This window comes from Oryzias latipes, chromosome 1 (assembly GCF_053564925.1).
Source record: "Oryzias latipes strain Hd-rR chromosome 1, Olatipes_Hd-rR_3.1".
NCBI classification, from domain to species: Eukaryota; Metazoa; Chordata; class Actinopteri; order Beloniformes; family Adrianichthyidae; genus Oryzias; species Oryzias latipes.
The window spans coordinates 21343929-21361512 of record NC_136237.1 but is presented as its reverse complement, the minus strand read 5'-3'; the positions used below and the strand labels follow the sequence as shown (position 1 = coordinate 21361512).

The window sequence follows — 17584 nt, the reverse complement described above, 5'->3', positions numbered from 1 at the left end:
AGTTACATTCCTTCTAAATTCGGCAACATCAGTAATGATAACAAACAAGCTTTATTACTGTTTAGAAAATTTTCTCAAGAAGTATTGTTACAACAAAGAAATCTTTCAAAAAGATTCTGTAATTTATAATGTATACTAATAAAACAAATTATAAAGCACATTTCAAAACACCCAAGGACTCTATTCACAAGAAATATAAAACATTAGAAATCAACAGTAAAACATTTACAAAAAGAGGACTGATGTAATAGTTACAGGTTTATAGAAAAACGTGTTCTAAGGAGGTGAAATTTGACTAAAAAAGTGAAATTGAATCAGTGTCTGATTAGTTCCAGAAAGCTCTGCTCCGCAAATGTTTAAATTGAGCGACTTCTCTTTCATTTCCTCAGTGCGTTGTCTGAATTAAAGTTTAGAATTAATATTGCAGATGTTTTATATTCTGTATAGTGCTGTTGCTCTTTGGTTTGGTAAATATACAGTGAAAGACAGTACAGTATATCTCCTCATCTTGACTTCCTCAACCAAGCAGGCTTGAATGCACATGTGTCCACTGTGTCTATTTATTTAAAGTTTGACGGGTAAATTTAAGCCTGTGGTTGTGCCAGGTAATAGATCCACAGCATGCACACACAGGTTGTACAGTTTTCATCAGAAAAGTGTTTTGTTTTTTTCAAATGAAAGGTTGTTGATAGTTGCGGTAAACATGTCTGATCCAATTTTCCTTCAGGTTTACCAGTGTATCCTCAAAGGCTCATGTCAGGAATTGAGTTTGGAAATCAATGTATTTCTTTTTATCTGGGAAAATACTGGATTGAACTACAATCAAGGGGAAAATGGAAACACTTTACTCTTTAAATGTTTGTTTAATTCGGAGACAGCTCAACTGCTGTACAGCCCTTCCAGTATTTCTTCGTTCTCTTTAAAGTGAAGTGTGTGTGTTTGTGACTGTGTTGTGTGTGTGGTAAGAAAGCAACTGGTCTCACTCATACTATATTAAAGAGGAGTGCTTTTGCCACTGAGCTTCTGAAGTCTTCCTCAGGACTCCCCTCAGCACAAGTGAAGGCTTTGTGCTGAGAGTCCTGGGTTTGTTCTGGAGCTGCAGAGGCTATGAGTCAGATCTACTCCACCTGTCACATATTGCTTAATTATTAAACACGATGGTGCTTTTGTCACCTTCTGATGGTATTTTTAGCAGCGACAAATGATTCACCTCAACCAGTTTAAAGACTCATGCTGAGGAAAATTGTGTTTTGGGTGTTTTTAGCATTTTCTTGATGGATATTTCTACAAAGATTATGATAAAATTAAGCTTAGAATTGCATTCTGGGTTTTTAAATCATTGTCAATCAGGAGCATACAAAAAGTGGCATTTGAAAAATATCGTATATAAGTAGAAAAAAACAATGGGTGGGTCACAAGCTCCCTAAGTTGGTCCATTTGGAATCATCCACTTGTAGGCGACCAGATTCATGTATGTTCCCCCTTTTTTTGTGAGGGGCTGTAAGCTAGTGGGAGAGAATGTTAACAGTGATAACAGTGAGACTCACAACTCAGATGTAACTTTCAAATGAACTGCTACACAGGATTTTTTGATTTTGGCTAAACACGACATAATCGTTAAAAGACCACCGAGAATGCTTTTATAACAGATCAAAAGAGGATTGGAGCGGGTCTTTGAAGAAACACAGCTCCAAACCACCCATAAATGTCAAGTGTACTCCTTAATTTCCTCTTGACCTCCAGCTTTTTTCTTTTTTCCTTTTCTTTGATTGTGTTTGCAAGGATTCAACCCAAAAGGCTCAGTGTGTTTATGAGGTGTGAGTGTTCATTCTCAGGGAGGTATTCATTTCCACATAATTAAACGCCACCAGACTCAAATCCCCAGCAGTCTGTTTCACTCTCAACCTAATAAACTTCGTTATTGTAATTCCCTCTTTAATTCTTCTTTTTCTCACACTCCCCTCAGTTATTGTGAAATGCTGGAATGTCCCAGCCTGTCCCAAATGGATCGTGGTTCCCCTTCTTGTTAATGCAGCTCCTCTGTTCAGATCGCTTTGAGACTGCAGGTTTTTACCATGTTGGAAAAACTTGACTCACCCTGTGATACTATAGTTTTTGTCATAATATAAATCCTCAATGTGAGGAGGATGCAAAGAATGTTCTATCATTTTATCAGCGCTAACTGCTGTTTGTCTGGATGAAAGAACATTTTACTGAGTTTAACCCTTCACTTCCTGATAAATACATTAGATAATCTGTATTTATTTTTCGTTTTGAATAGGTTTTTATGTACATGCAAGAAAAGGTCTTTTACATGGGTACATCTGTGTTGAAAAACATTACTATAAATCAAGACATTTTTATGTATATTGTTATGGTGCCTCATTTTAACTGTGCATTGTTGCTTTTAGTCGCCTCTGTACAATGTTGCATTGTTAAAATAAAAAGCCCAGTGTCCTGGAAAACAGGTGAACAATGGCTTCAGGTTGATTTACTGAAGAAGCCTCTAATGAGCAGGTCCAATCCCCCAGAGTGCCTTGTAGCAGCTGCTATAATGGGACACAACCTTTTCTAAAAATAGCAAGGAAAATGGTCAAAGTCACAAATTAGCTCCACTGTGCTTTCTGGCCCAGAAAACCAGAAGCACAGGTTATTCTATGTTTAAGCTTGATATTTATAGGAATGAAAGAACACATGTTTTTGCATGGCCTTAAACTTTTAAGAGCTCACTCTTGTGCAGCAAATGTTGAGTTTCTGCATAGTACGGCAGGACACTTAGCAAAAAGAAGTACACTTAATTTTTTTTTCATTAAGTAGACTATAGTTTAAACAAAAGTATAACAAGAATAACACAGACCATGTACACGCTGTGTTGGATGTTGGAAGTATACTAACTGAGTAAGCTTCCTAAACTGGAACATTTTAACTTCCCACTATATAGATAATTGAAAAACATACTGCCTCACTTTTAGTGTAGACTAAGTATACTTGTAGTATACTTAAATAGACTATCTCTTGCTAAGGGAAGTAAAAAATTTGAATTCTTAGGGTATTTTTTTCTCATGATGAGAGACTTGATCATCTCTGGCGGCCATCATAAGTTAGACTTTTAGGTATGGACTCTGTGCTAATTTAGAGTCTTAGTTTTGATTGAAAGTACTATAGTGATGTTATTTCTTAAGAAAAATTTGTTGGAGAATCATCGTTCATCTTCAGTGAGAATCACTCTTAGTCCTGCAACAAGCTGGCAACCTGTCAAGGGTGTACCCCGCCTTCACCCAACAATAGCCAGGTTAGGCTGTAGCAGCCCCATGATATAGGGATATACCAGTACTGTAGCGGGTTAAGAAAATTGATGGATGGATAGTTGCTTCGGTCAATATCAGGGTCACAACTTTATACTTCATCGAGATCTTAAGGAAATTTTTGCAAATAAAAAATAGTTTAATGGCTTAGTTAGAAATAATCACTGAAATTTGACTTTCCGCTCTTTTTTCAAGCAATAAATACAGCTCTATTTGACTTTACTTAATGATCAATATATTTAATTAAGCATATTATCATTTTTATAATGAGTTTGATAAATCTGTGTGTTTTTTTATTGTATTGACTACAATTAATGATTGACTCAAAAATAAATGAAATCACAGTCAAAGGCACAGAAAGTGCACTAAAATCAATCTAGAATCTTATAAAGTAGGACTTTAAGTGTGTATCCTATCCACTGTTTTCATGAATTGCACTGTTTTCCTATAACCATTCTTTAATTATTTTTGCCAAGTAATTGCTAGCTGCACACTTAAGAAGGGCTGAGCCATCAAATGTTGAATTTATAAGAATTTATAGAGGTTTATTTTGAATTCAGAAGTCATGAAAGCCTGAGGTTCATGTGTGTTTTATATATTTCTGTGTGATGTGGTTTTGTTTCTGGGTCATTTCAGATCCGCCTGCAGCCTTGCCATCTGTTTTTCTTTTTTTTTTTATACTGTGTTCATGCATGAAGAAACGGTGCTTACACTAATCAGACATACACAAGTTGCAAGGTTTGGACCCGACATTGTGTCAGCAGAGATGAGTGAAACCAAGTCGTTGCCAGTGTCTGGGATCCTAAGAAATTGTTAATGAATCTTGGCTTGAGGGTATACTTTTGTAATTATCACGGTTTAAGCAGAGTTAACCATGCTCCCCAAAGAAAACATAGACATTAGATCATCCCGTCTGCTTCTGCGGGCTGGGAGTGTATGCTGCTTTGGTCTTGGGCTAAGTCCACTTTAGACTACTGATGATACAAACACCAGCATCACGTCACATTCCAGTACTTTACAAAATCAAGTAGCTCATTGTTATTCCATTCCTAAGTGCTCACAAAGAACACACACTTTGGAAATCTGTGCTTGAGTGCTGCTCAAGTGCAGTTTACACCAGATTGGACCGTGGGGACTGTGGCCACTACCAGCTTTTAACTAAACCCATTCAAATGCACAATGTCCCTCAGTCAGATTTAACAGTAAAAATATATGGTCAATTAAAAGCAGCAATCTTTATTTGACTTTAACGACCTTCACTGTATACAGTTTTTCATCAAACCAAATTATGCTTAAAAAGTAACCACAATTTGACAATCACTCAAAAGATATTTTTTGTGTGTATTATTAACCCTTTTACATTGGCGCTTTAGCTCCAGTGTTCACATTCGTTTTACTACCGTAACTCTTCAACCATGTACACAATTAAGATTATTTCCAGTGGCACCTGAAGTGAAGAAAAGTGCAAAGCCAATGTGAAAAGTCTATTTTTCCTCCGTCAGATTCAGCGGATTCATATTGATTACATGAACGGTTAAAGAGTTGCGGTACGCCAAAGACTATGGCGTTGCTGGCGACATCTCCGTTGTTAAAGGGTTAGGTAATACCAACAGTTTCTGTTGGTACACTTAGATGACATTGATTATTTGACTGATCTGCAATCCTTCTCCCAGTATTCTGTGAGCTACCGGTACTCTTTTCATGGTAGTAATGGCAGGAACAATCACTGAGCTCAATGAAAAAAGCATTAAAAGAAGGAAATTCAACTTGAAACAAATAATATAAAGATTAACATAAGGAATTTGCCTGTTACCCTCCCCACATCTACTAGAGATCTGTCCACCTGTGTCTCAGTGATTTCAACCTTCCTTATATCCTTGCATGTTATTTCAGTGTTCGCTACGAGCATTGCTATAGAAAAAATGTGCATGAACACTTTTTGTCTTAAAATTTTGTGAGGGCCACCTGCGCGCCTTGTACAGCTTTGCCCATTTTCGCTCGTGCCCGCTCAAGGCAGTTGTGACTAAGGCCCAAGGTCATTTAGGTAGACTGGACTTCAGGTGGGCTTTCAAACTAGCTCAAACAAATTGGATCATCTGAGTAAAGCAAACTGGTTCTAATCGTGGTTTCACTGTGTTTAGAGAGGCAGTTCTAGAGTCTTAATGTTTGTGTTGGAAGACATTTTGTGTGTATTTTTTTAAGACCACAGCCCAGTTAAACTATTCTAATATCAAATCAAAATGAGTAATATTCTCGCTTGTACAAAACTGCTTTTACAGCTGAGATGTGCATTGCCTGAAATGGTAATTGCAAGTTGAGTCCTCATTTGTATGACGTGCATTCTTGTAACACACTGCCCATAAATTTCACTGATGCTTTGATGGCTGTTGTGATCCTTTTTGTCCAGACTTGTTTTACAAGCTGTGAATTAAACCAAACCACAGTCTTTGGTCAGAGTAAAACGTGCTCCTTTTACAGACTTAGTTTATCTGACAGGGTTAATGAATAAATTTCTTGGGTGGAGCATCAACCTTATGGCTTTTGCAGTTTAAAAGCTTGCTGTGAAGTGCAACCAGTGCCAAAACTTTTTGAGGTGGTTTGTCTTGTCGCGTCTCTTTTTAAACTGACCAACAATCAGCTCTAACCGCTCCTTCCAAAGGGTTAGCTTTAACAAAGCCGCATTCACAAAAATCCTTAATAAGACCTAATCCACCTTTGATGTTGCAATAAACTAACAATGTGAGACCTTGATAGAACTAGAGTAGTTCATATACTCTCTTCTGTTCATGCATATGAAAACAAATAATGGCCAACCAAGAGTGCAGCTTCATACTTTTTTAATGAGGAGCTTAGGAAGGTGTGTACATGTGTGCATTCTCTCTGTGTTTTTGTTATGTGCACCCAACTGAGAACAGCATATAATCCAGCACTACACAGATCTTTACTGCTTTTGACTGTAAAATTCATCAAATATAGAGGAGAAAAAGAATAAAATGATTGATAGGTCGGTAGGTATCATATAACATATTTTGTACATTTTGTGAATTTTTTTGGAAATTCCTTTTTTCATGCATGTCTGCACTGAACAGTGATCGGCTCTCATTTCACTGGATTCGTGTGTGATGCAGATTGTACATATGTATAGTGACAATAAAGGCATTCTATTCTATTCTATTCTATTCTATTCTATTCTATTCTATTCTATTCTATTCCATTCTATATACATAAATAACATGCCCGTAATATAAACAGAATCAATGTGGGTCCAGCATTCTCTAAAGAGACTAATTAGTAAATGTAAGAAAATACAGTATGGGGGAATTTATATCTTTTTATTACAATCGGCATGTTTCTGCATACTGGAGAGTGTATATGTGTGTTTGCTGCAGTGCCCTGCTAAAGGACAAACATAGGGCCTGGTCAGCATGATGTAGGTCTCATGGGACATCCTGGGGTTTCTAGATCAATACATTTCCTCTACCCCCACCCCCCCACCCCCTTGCTGTCCTTACCCTTCCTCACCCCCCACCCCACCCTGGCTTGACTTTGAGCTATTTATGGTATCTCTGTAAATTAACAAGACCCCAATCAATAGGCCAAACTTACTATCCTTGTTCTTCCCTTCCTCGCCTTGCTTTGCATATCTGCTTGTGTCAGCTCCTTTTTCCTGGAAAGATACAAGTCTTTGTAGTTTATCTTGTTTTCATGAAATATCCCGAGTCCTAATCTCTCCAGAGGCATTTAAAGTTTCCAAGGTACAAAAAGGGAGATGACAGAAGATTAATGATAATGCACTGTAAGCCTAAACCAATAGCACAACTAAACAATACCCTTCTCATATCACTTTTCTACTCCTTATGTGTAAATGTGCACGTTGAAGGAGAAACATGCTTTAACAGCCAACAGCTGGAACAAGCCTCTCTAGACCACTTATAAGGTATAAGTGTGTTATATTAACACATTTTTACGACAAAGTCACACCCACTTATTCCACTGTCAAGTAAGCCTTGGTAATATAAAGAATACCAGCCCAGTTTCTGGACTTTAATACATTGGGAAATCCCCTCAAAGAGAAAAAATGCAATAACATTTTCTATACCCTAAAGAATTTTGTTATATGAGCTTAGTTTTGTTTACCTGGTGCCTAATTTTTGGATAACCTAAATATGCTTGCTGCTGAGGGTAGAGGGGAACTAATCGCCTCTGAAGAATGGATACAGACTCATTTTACAAAAAGTTTTTTTTTATTATGTCGATTTTCAAGTTTTTGTAATACTTCAAAAAAGGTATTCTGACAGATACTGGACTCACTAGTTTGGCAAATATAGACCACAATGCATTGTGTTTGAAGAATTTTGGAAAAATTGTTGTGTTTAAACAAACTTTTGTAGTAAACCATCAACGTTGTTATTATAGGAACACAGTTGATTCATAAATAGTCTTCGTAAAATGTCTGATACTTACTACGTTTTTGCTTCAGGGAAGCTGCCAAATTTTCCGTTTGAAAAAGAAGTAATAAAATAAAAAGTGAGCATCATTTCCGAATTGCTTTTAAGATTCAAGTATCCTATAATAGCAGAGCTATTAACATTTTTATCTAATTTTCAGTTTTGTTCCATCTTTTTAGATTCAGAGAGTCTTGATTTTTTCATGTTGAATAATAATTATAATAAAAAAAAGAGTTTAATGTGCCATTAATTATTTTGTTACCCCAGATGATCGGGTCTTGTTTTCAAATTTTTACAATGAAACCAAAATAAAAGCATCAATTTCCACTCTTGGTTTTTATCTGATAGTATTTTTCGTTTGCTCCAGTGTTCAACAATAGAATGGAGTTGAACACAATGGCCTCCTGACCCCCACTTCCTTTAGTAGCAACCCTGTTTAACTAAGTGGCCGGCCGCTCCAAGGCCATTGTGAACGTATCAGTGACTTAAATCCCTGTGGATGCTCATACCTTTGCATCTAATCATCCATCGATGGTTATCATTATTTCTTCATTGTTAGTGGCTGATTTGTTGCGTTGTAGGTGCAGTGATGAGTATACAGAGAAGAATGTGCTTCGTCTAACAATAGACAGGCACATTAAAGATTGTGAGAAAGTGTGAGAACTACAATATGACAAAAATGCAGATGGTTAAGAGGGAAGGATCATCAAGAAACTTAGCAGGAAAAATGTGTTTTATACTGCTATATTGCATTTGCTTGAAGGAAGCCGTGGTTCTTGAAATGCGGTGTTAACAGCCTGTTCCTTCTTTTGACTGACGACTTAAAGATAACCAGTGCCAACTAAGGATAAGCCTGCATTTCAACAAGCTGCAGTAAGTTAAAAAAAAAGTCTGTTGGGGAAATACTTTAAGTACTTGAAATAAAAACAAAATTATTCTAAATGTTGGCCAAATCCTGTTTAAAATAAGCCTGAAAATAAGGAAGACATCAACCTTTAGTTTTTTGGATACCCCAGGTTATCATCTGTTGAAAGCAATTGAACTTTTCACTGCTCATCTGCTTTTACCTGTTTTCCCCTCTGTCTGCTCACCACTTAGCTTGAAATTAATTTTGTGTTTCCTAGAAAACCTTATAAAGTTTTTATTTTTTAAATATTTTAAAATGTCATCATGAGAAAATTCATTCATGCTCGAAGGTGTCAGCTTCAACCCAAGTCATGAAGGTTCAGACCTGTCATCACCAGAAGGAGCAGCTCCGGGGAGGTTCCAGAAGTGTTGATGAAAACAGTAACAGCTTGTATCTACTGTTGGGATGTTTTCATCACACTTTGTTGGAATGACAAGTGACAGATGCTTTTACAATGATACGCTGACCAGCTTTTGAATTGTCTTTTTTCAAAGAGTCCATTCTAGAGGGTTTGATTGGGGTCATCAGATGCATTAGTTTACCTGCAGCCCAACCATATATGTTCTATACTCACTTGTTCCTATTCTTTGGGTCACTGTGTTGCTGGAGTTTACCCAGCAACTGGACAGTTGACAAATCTACTGCATGGCCGTGGTACAGACAGACAATACCTTGGACCAAGATTGGGCAAAGTCTTGGAAAACCAGTGCATACACATTTCAAACTTGTATAAAAAAAAACCTTTCCTCTGTAAGTTCTCTTGGTTAAAATCTGATTATTACTTTTGTGTAACTTATTCTTTTCTTTCTTTACTTTTAGCTGTATTTTGGGGAGACATCGCTTTAGATGAGGAGGACCTGCGCATGTTCCAGATTGACAGAACAATAGACCTAACACAACACACACATACACATTCACATCGGCAGGGGCACACATCTGGTAGGTGAAGGCAACACAAATTTTATCATCATCACCCTCTCTTTTGCTCTTCGTTATTAATTTGCAGCAAAGAAGTGATAGGGATGCAAAAATGTATTTTGTGCTCTTGTGTCAGGTGGTGTGGGAGAACATGAATCGGTGAAAAAAGGATCCTTATACCTACTTCTGGAGAGAATACGAAGATATGGCTTTGGTACGTAATTTGTTGCTACTGGAATGTCTTGATTATTCATTTAATCTGTTTGTTTGTTGTGCTTTTAACCCCTTGATATTTACATCATTGCTGCATCAAACCACTTCGGCTTCATAATAACCAAAATGTAGCATTTACATGAAAGCAAAAACATAAGAGAAATTGTTTTTTCATAGCTGGAAATAAATTCAAGCGGCAAGGGGTTATAGGAAACTACCATTGACCTTGTTGATTAGGGCCAAGAATACTATTTTCCCCCATTTTTTAAACACATTTGTTTGCTTCTTCATCAAGCAACAATATATTATACTTTCTTTGAAGCAAATATTTATTTCTGTAAATATAGTAAAATGTGTTATATTATAAAAACATATATAAGGGTAACTTTTTATGCTGTTCTATTACTTTAATTGCATTCTGATTCACTTTGTCACTTTGGAACAAACTTTTTTATCATGTACAACTAAAGGGAAAAATCTAAGTATTTATGCATAAAAATAAGAATTTACATAAAAAAACAGTATAAATTTTCTTTATACAGTTACAAAATTATCTCTTTAAGCCTTGTCAGAAAGAAGTTAATGTTTTTTGAAGTACTTTGAAGCTACGTTTACACTGCTATCGCGCGTTCAAGCAACCACTTCCAATGAAAAATCTATGTAAATGTGCATTTCAGGCTGCCATATTTAAAACTTTCACGTTCAAGTGTAGCTACGCTAGTGTCTACTACCGTTTTAGGTGTCTATGTACAAAACACGCGGCCATTGAATGCGTCTTGAAAGTTAAACCAGGTTCAACTTTGACCGGTAAAGGACTTGGATTTGGGAGTGACATATGGATGACGTCACTTTTATTTAATGGAAATGCCAACTGTTTTTAATTGATCATGAAGGAAAAATTAATCATTTCCGTTTTTGCCCGGCCAGAGTTAAACTACACCAAGGCTTTCCATATATTGGAACAGAGCTATGAAAGAAAAAGCCTTAAGCAAGATTCATGAGATTTGCAGTACTTCGACATTTCTCACCAAGCTTCATCCACCCGTAGGTGGCAGACATGAGCTGGTAAACAGTGGCAAAACAAAAAGAAGAAGAAGCCTCTCCCTGCTCGTCCAGTGTAATCATGGGACATGCTTGCGTTTAAGAATAGGCATTTAGCGTGTCGCATGACTGTTCTGCCATTATGCAATCTGACAATGCAATTTTCCCATACTGTGGCTGCTAAACAATTCTAAATCAACATTTCACCTTTGCATTTCAAAACTGGCAATAGCAGGCATTTTGCTAATGCGAATGTTTTGGTAGTCTCCAGATTGGCACCAGAATAGCTTAAACTTTTGTAGGGAAGTGGAATTGAATTACTCCTAGTCCACCCACACATGTCCATCTTGCTCCTGATCGTTAAAAACGTTCATTTTCATGTTCTGATGCAATGTTCTTCCTCATCCCTTTAAAATGAAAAATGTTTACAGATTACTAATATTACAAACTACTACTAATACTACTAATATATTTCCATTCAAGCAAATAAAATAAGTAGATTTATTAGCCTTTTTTTTGCCACAACTTCCTCATTGCAGATCATTTACCTAAGAACAACAGCAAGGACTCCACCAGCATAAAGACTCAAACTGTGAATAATGGTAAAGTTGGGAAGAGCCGTATTCCTCGAGCAGCCACATCCCGAGCTGAAAGGATATGGCCCGGGGGAGTCATTCCGTACGTCATCGGAGGAAACTTCACTGGTAAGCAGCCCCTCTAGGCTGTTGCCTATTACCAGTCAGCAGTAAAGTGCACATCAAGCGTGATTGTGTAAAAGCAGGATGTAAATGTGTGTGTTTCAGGTAGTCAGAGGGCCATGTTCAAGCAGGCCATGCGTCACTGGGAGAAGCAAACATGCGTAACCTTCATTGAGAAGACAGACGAAGAAAGCTACATAGTCTTCACCTATAGACCCTGTGGGTGAGTTTGGAAGATGTCTTTGTATATCTTGGATTGTGTGTGTGATTGTGTACCTCGAATTCGCAAGTGACCTTGTCACAGTGAGAGACGAAGCGGTCACTCAACAATGGCTCTGCTTTCCTTCCTGTCCTGCTGCTGTTTCCCCATCCCACCAATCACACCACTCCGCTGAAGTGTTTGTATGTTCCTGCAGTTCTTTGGTTCATACACGGCAGAAGTGCATTGTTCTGTCGAGTGGCAGCACGGTGGGGTCAGAGTGTGTTTGTACAGTGGTGACACTTAACTTGGTGATGGTTGTAAGTTCTGAAGCTTCAGTTTGGTTTACCCCCCCAAGACAATATTGAGAAGAGGGTTGAAAAATGCAGCAGTCAGCTTAACACAGCATTTAAAAGCAATCTTGCATTTAATTTGTCTAGAAAGAACTCCAGTACTGAAAATTGTCAAACAGATATCAATTTGACACATTTAAAGACCAACTTTGATTTTAAAAAAATTTCTTCTTTAGTTTGAAAAGAGCCTTTTTGTTATGAAAAAAATTCTCTGGACGGGCTGCAAGCCCCCTGCTCGGCTCTTTTCTGATGCATCCAATTGCAGACAAATAGATCAATGTATGTCTTTGTTTTCATCTTCTGAGCTGGGATCTGGCTCAAAACTGTAACAGTGGCTCCACTAGTGCTCTCCATTTTTTGTTGCACCGCTAATGTTAGGTTGGGGTTGTAAGAGGCTGTAAGATAGTGGGAGAGAGTGTAAACAAAGAGCTCTCAGCCACAAGAAGGGGGGGGGGTTGCCCTGTGCCAGTGGTCCCACCCACAACTCAGAGGCAGATTTCTGATAAACTACTGCCGCTCTGCACAAACGATGTCTTAGAAAACACCTCTTTTTAAAATTTTGGCTAAAAATGCCATAATCATAATTAAATGACAACTGAGAACGTTACAATGGATCAAAAGATGATGAGAAGTTACACATGTAAAGTTCAGTCCAGCTGAATAAAATATCCTTTTTTACTTAATTTTTAAATTTAATAGTAAATTGAAATTTTTGATTTCTATCATAGTTTTTACGCTTTTAAATTGTATTTACGGTATGCTTTTAAAAAATCAAACTAAAGAAGTTACAAATTCAGAGTTTTTTCATTTTAATCCTCCTCTGCCTCCTGATCCTGAGCCTGCATTCAGCTCACTGGATAATTTTAATCTGATTTCTTAGGCTGGCACCCATGACTCTACTGAGCAGAAAAGGGAATGTGGGTGTGTGTTGAGTGCAACATGTGAATTTCTACATCTTATTCAAATCCATCATAGGAATAGGAACCTTAAAAACACTTATGTGTCTTCATAATATTAACATAATTATTTTTATTTTATTAACCTAATTATTTTTATTTTATTGCCAAATCTGTTGTAAACATTCCTTATCTTTCTCTTTGAACCTTTTCCTAATGATCCTCATTAGGTGTTGTTCCTATGTGGGTCGTCGTGGCAATGGCCCCCAGGCAATCTCCATAGGCAAGAACTGTGACAAATTCGGCATTGTGGTCCACGAACTTGGTCACGTCATAGGCTTCTGGCACGAGCACACGCGGCCTGACCGTGACGATCATGTGACCATCATCCGGGACAACATCCAGCCAGGTGAGCCTCCTTACCCAAAAGGCACCTGTGTCTGCGTTAGAGGCTGTTTCTCATCCACAGTCGAGTGACAGCATTCATAGACTGTGTCCATTACAAATGTGTCCATTGTGTCCATTACAAATGTGTCCATTGTGTCCATTACAAATTCACACTCATGTCTGAGTGTGGAAGTGCCTTTTGATGGCTGTGAAGTCACTTAGATGGTTTTCGCAGTAATCTGTCACTTCACCTTAAATGTACTTCTCTGAGCAACAGTGCAACTTGACAGGTGTGACATTAAATTTCAGAGCAGTGTGTCGGAGCTGACCACAGGTTTTATTTAGAAGCCTGTTAGCACTCCCAACAGCTCTGCTTGTTTTCAGCAATGCTCCTAAAATACTTGTTTTTTTCTTTTGTTTTGTTCTGAGTCTCTAAAGAAGATATTTATGTGCAAAAATCTTTTTTTTATTTTTTTATTTTTAAATAAAAATGTTGCTGTTTTATGTGTGTCTGTGTGCATGACATGCAATATTTAGGGCAGGAATACAATTTCCTGAAGATGGAGCCAGGGGAGGTGAATTCCCTCGGAGAACCATATGATTTTGATAGCATCATGCACTACGCCAGGAACACCTTCTCACGGTAACCACTGGCTACATCTTTCTCTTTCAAACATACACAACTTTATACAAACAAAAATATATAGGCATCTATTTTTATCAATGGCATATTCTGCAATTTTCTGTGGTTTCTGACGTGAGGTTTTCTTACTTATTGCTTGCAGGTTAAAGTAGAAACGACACACCTCCAACTTTTATTGAAATTTTTTCCCCAAAGCTCTTATAGTCCATATGTACCGTGGCATGTTTAAGACCAAGTGGATTCAATTTGGTTTATCACTTTGAAGCATTGCTTTATTCCTACAGAGGAACATAAAAGTGTGGTAAAACAGAATAAGTTAGAAAGATGTCTACACTGGATATACAAAATAATAAGCGACAGGAGTTGTCTGGCTTTAAAGATTGTTGCTTTGGGTTTGATATACAAAATGTAACCACGGGTAAAAATGCTGCAGCTGAGGACCATTTCACACAAGAAACTGCTAAACTTGGAGGTTATACTTTGGTTTTTATGTTATTATTACAAAGACATCTTGATAAAAGAGCAAAAAGGTAGATTGGAGATTAATGACTTCCTTGAATTAAAACGGATGCCATCCTCTCATCAGAGCGCGGTGTGAATGGAGCTTAAGAATGCTACCACCCATTGCATTTTCCAAACCTTTGACGTCTGATTATTTATTATGTCTTTTAAATACCATTTGTAGTTTTTTACTTGTTGCACAAGTTGATTTATTTCTCTTAAATTAGAGGTACACATGAAGACCATATAAAGTTGTATTCTGTGGTTGTAATGTTAGATTTGAGAGTTTTAAATATTTTATCTTATGCTTGTCTTTGTCCTAAAGTGGAATGTTCCTCGACACCATCCTTCCATCAAGAGACGAAAACGGGGTCCGGCCCGCAATCGGCCAAAGGACCAGACTCAGCAAAGGAGACATTGCACAGGCAAGGAAGCTGTATAGATGTCCAGGTATTGATATATTTACTATGATGCCACCGTGTTTGTGTTTGGATGTTGTTTTAGCTTGATTTCTGCTTATTTGCTCAGATGTTGTCATTTAAAAGCTGATCTGTTCTGTTGCACTCGAAGGGTTGCAAATTGAGTTATTATTTAGTTTCTTTCTATCCTGCACATGCGGTTCCACACGTGGAACCAAACACATTTACACAGCCATTCCTTGCTGTAGTTCTTGTTCACACCCGTGTTGTTCTTCTGGTCCCTTGCGAGCTATTCTGACGTGATCTGGGTTGACTCTCACTGAGCTGTGCAATAATGCCATAAAGGTTTACGATCACACATGGTCCAATTGATTACTGGCCCACACACATAGACTGTGTTATAGTCCAAACACAAGACAGACTGTATGTAAGTCCTATCTCCATGTTAGTTTGTGTTTGAGTGTATTTCCTGTTTTTGTCCATTGTGGTGAATTACACATCTGAATGGATTCATTTCACAAGTTTACCATTCAGTTTGATTTCCTATTCAGCAAAATTTGATATAAACTCATTAGTTATTTTTATTAAAATTATTGATATTGTTTCGGGTATGAAAAACAGTTTCAACATATTCAAACAAAGCAATGGTTTTACATTGAAATAAATATGTTATTACACTTATTACTAAGTAAAGCTATTTTTCAATTAAAAATAGAAGAGAAAAAGTTAATGAACTTAACCCTATAAAACCATTGCATCATATTTGCTACATGCATTTTTGAGACCCCTATGTCTTTAGCATGATCAAAAATTTCCTCAAAAAACTCATTGTATATAACATGTTTTCTGCCCTGTAGTTCCTTTACCTTCCACTAAGGGCATTAAAGGGGTTTTCCTGAACATTTCAAAATGACTTTTTACATGAAATCTTATAAAAGCTTTTGGTGGGAAAGATTTTGCTAATTTTTTTATACTTTATGGTGAGAATAACTATAAATAATAAATAAAAATCTATTGTCAGTAATTTTTTTTAAAATGACTACTTGCTGTATTAAAATAATGCAAAATGTGTTGATAATTAATTCTTTAATAATACAGTTACACCATGTTAAACCTATGTGGTTCAAATTTTAAACAAAGGGTAAATAAGTCACTTTTTTCCTAAACATTTATATAAATATTTTTGAATTTTAAATTAACATTGGTGTCAGCAAGAACTTACCAAATTACCCAAGGCAGCATAAATAATATTTTGATATAAAAAAAGATATTGCAACCTTTTTGATTCCAAATGAATTAAATTTCTGTCAAGTCTTTTATGTAGTTAATTCATCAACATTTTCTTAGTAAAGTTCAGTTTAATTGAATTAACAGACTTTTTAACCTAGCCATATATTTTAAGAAGAATAACACATTACAGAGTTGACACATCTGATTTAAATAAAAGGCTGATCAACTGAATCACTTACATAGTCAAAATCCCTTTAAACCAAGCAGAGAAATAAGTAACACATGCAGAGCAAGGATCCCTAAGACGTCTTCTCCTCATACCAAAGTCAAACTGAAACTCGTCTTATTACAAACACTGCATTCCTACTTTCAGGAGTCTTCTGGAGGATACATGTATTTGTCCCACAGGATATCGAGATCCCAGATGGTCATAAATGTCTTTATGATAGTGTGTTAAATCAAACGTAGGGCCCTCTGTATGATAGCTAAAGCTTGACAGGATGTTTTTCACAGCAAAAAAGGATGTTAAGTCCTTTACAAAGATTTAAGATATGTGAGGTTACAAAGGAAAGAAATTATAAGTTACTTTACGGAAAGTTAGATTGATAAACGGCTAAATCCAATACTTTTTCTCTGAATTTAGCTCATATTTACATTTTTATGTTTTTCTTTTCTGTAATGTTTATTTACATCATTTAGAAATAAACCTTCTAGTCGATTTTAAAAGAAAATCTTTGAAAAACAAGATTTTTTTTCTTTTTGCAACTCTTCAAAATGTAATTGAAATGCAGAAAGGCTTTGATAGCGTGCCCCAGCTGGAAATGGATACAACCTAAGCCATTTAAGGTAATATTTAAACGTTACCATATTCTCTGACAGATGAACTGAGCCCAAGGGCATTGTGGGGGGATACAAGGCATGCATGATAGGATAGGAGGGGCACATTTGGCTAACCTCCTTTGAGAGAATAAGCCTCCGTTAAATCCAGAGAATGAGAACATAACCGTCTGACACTTTTCCGCATATGCATCTTTGATGATGATTTACAGTCGGGGAATTCTCAATCTGGTTAAATGGGGATGGGGCATGTGGATAAATAAACACGCAACCTTTGTGGAAAAGTGAATAAAAAGCAAGAGCAGCTTGACTGATTATTGTAAAGGCTCATTTCAAGACAAGAACTCAAGAAAAACAGATAAAATAATATTCTTGTGAGTCAGAAAATAAGGCTATTTATTCAAAATATCTTTGTAGAAATTCTGCAGAGATGCCTGTTGGTGCAAATATGCATTTAAACCACTGCAGTTCCAAAATTACCTTAATTTAGCCTCTTATTGAAATTAGAGAAGGTATATTTTTACAGCTGTAAATAAATTCAGGCGTCAAGGGGTTAATATTTAAATGGTGTTTGGATTGAGAACAGTTA

The 17584-nt window shown here is 36.7% G+C and overlaps 1 protein-coding gene across 4 annotated transcripts in view; it reads left to right on the top strand.

Annotated features, from left to right (window-relative positions):
- The window catches only part of LOC144981244 (dorsal-ventral patterning tolloid-like protein 1), a 49160-nt gene that overhangs the window by 8768 nt on the left and 22808 nt on the right, over nucleotides 1–17584 (top strand). For all 4 annotated transcript variants that reach the window (XR_013657621.1, XM_078951076.1, XM_023957942.2 and 1 more), the window contains 7 exons: nucleotides 9480–9599; nucleotides 9715–9792; nucleotides 11372–11536; nucleotides 11636–11753; nucleotides 13209–13387; nucleotides 13903–14008; nucleotides 14835–14959. Coding sequence is in view for 3 of the 4 variants with exons in the window: in XM_078951076.1 (XP_078807202.1) it covers nucleotides 9480–9599; nucleotides 9715–9792; nucleotides 11372–11536; nucleotides 11636–11753; nucleotides 13209–13387; nucleotides 13903–14008; nucleotides 14835–14959 (891 nt within the window). In the remaining variant the exon portion in view is untranslated. The remainder of the gene's footprint in view (nucleotides 1–9479; nucleotides 9600–9714; nucleotides 9793–11371; nucleotides 11537–11635; nucleotides 11754–13208; nucleotides 13388–13902; nucleotides 14009–14834; nucleotides 14960–17584) is intronic.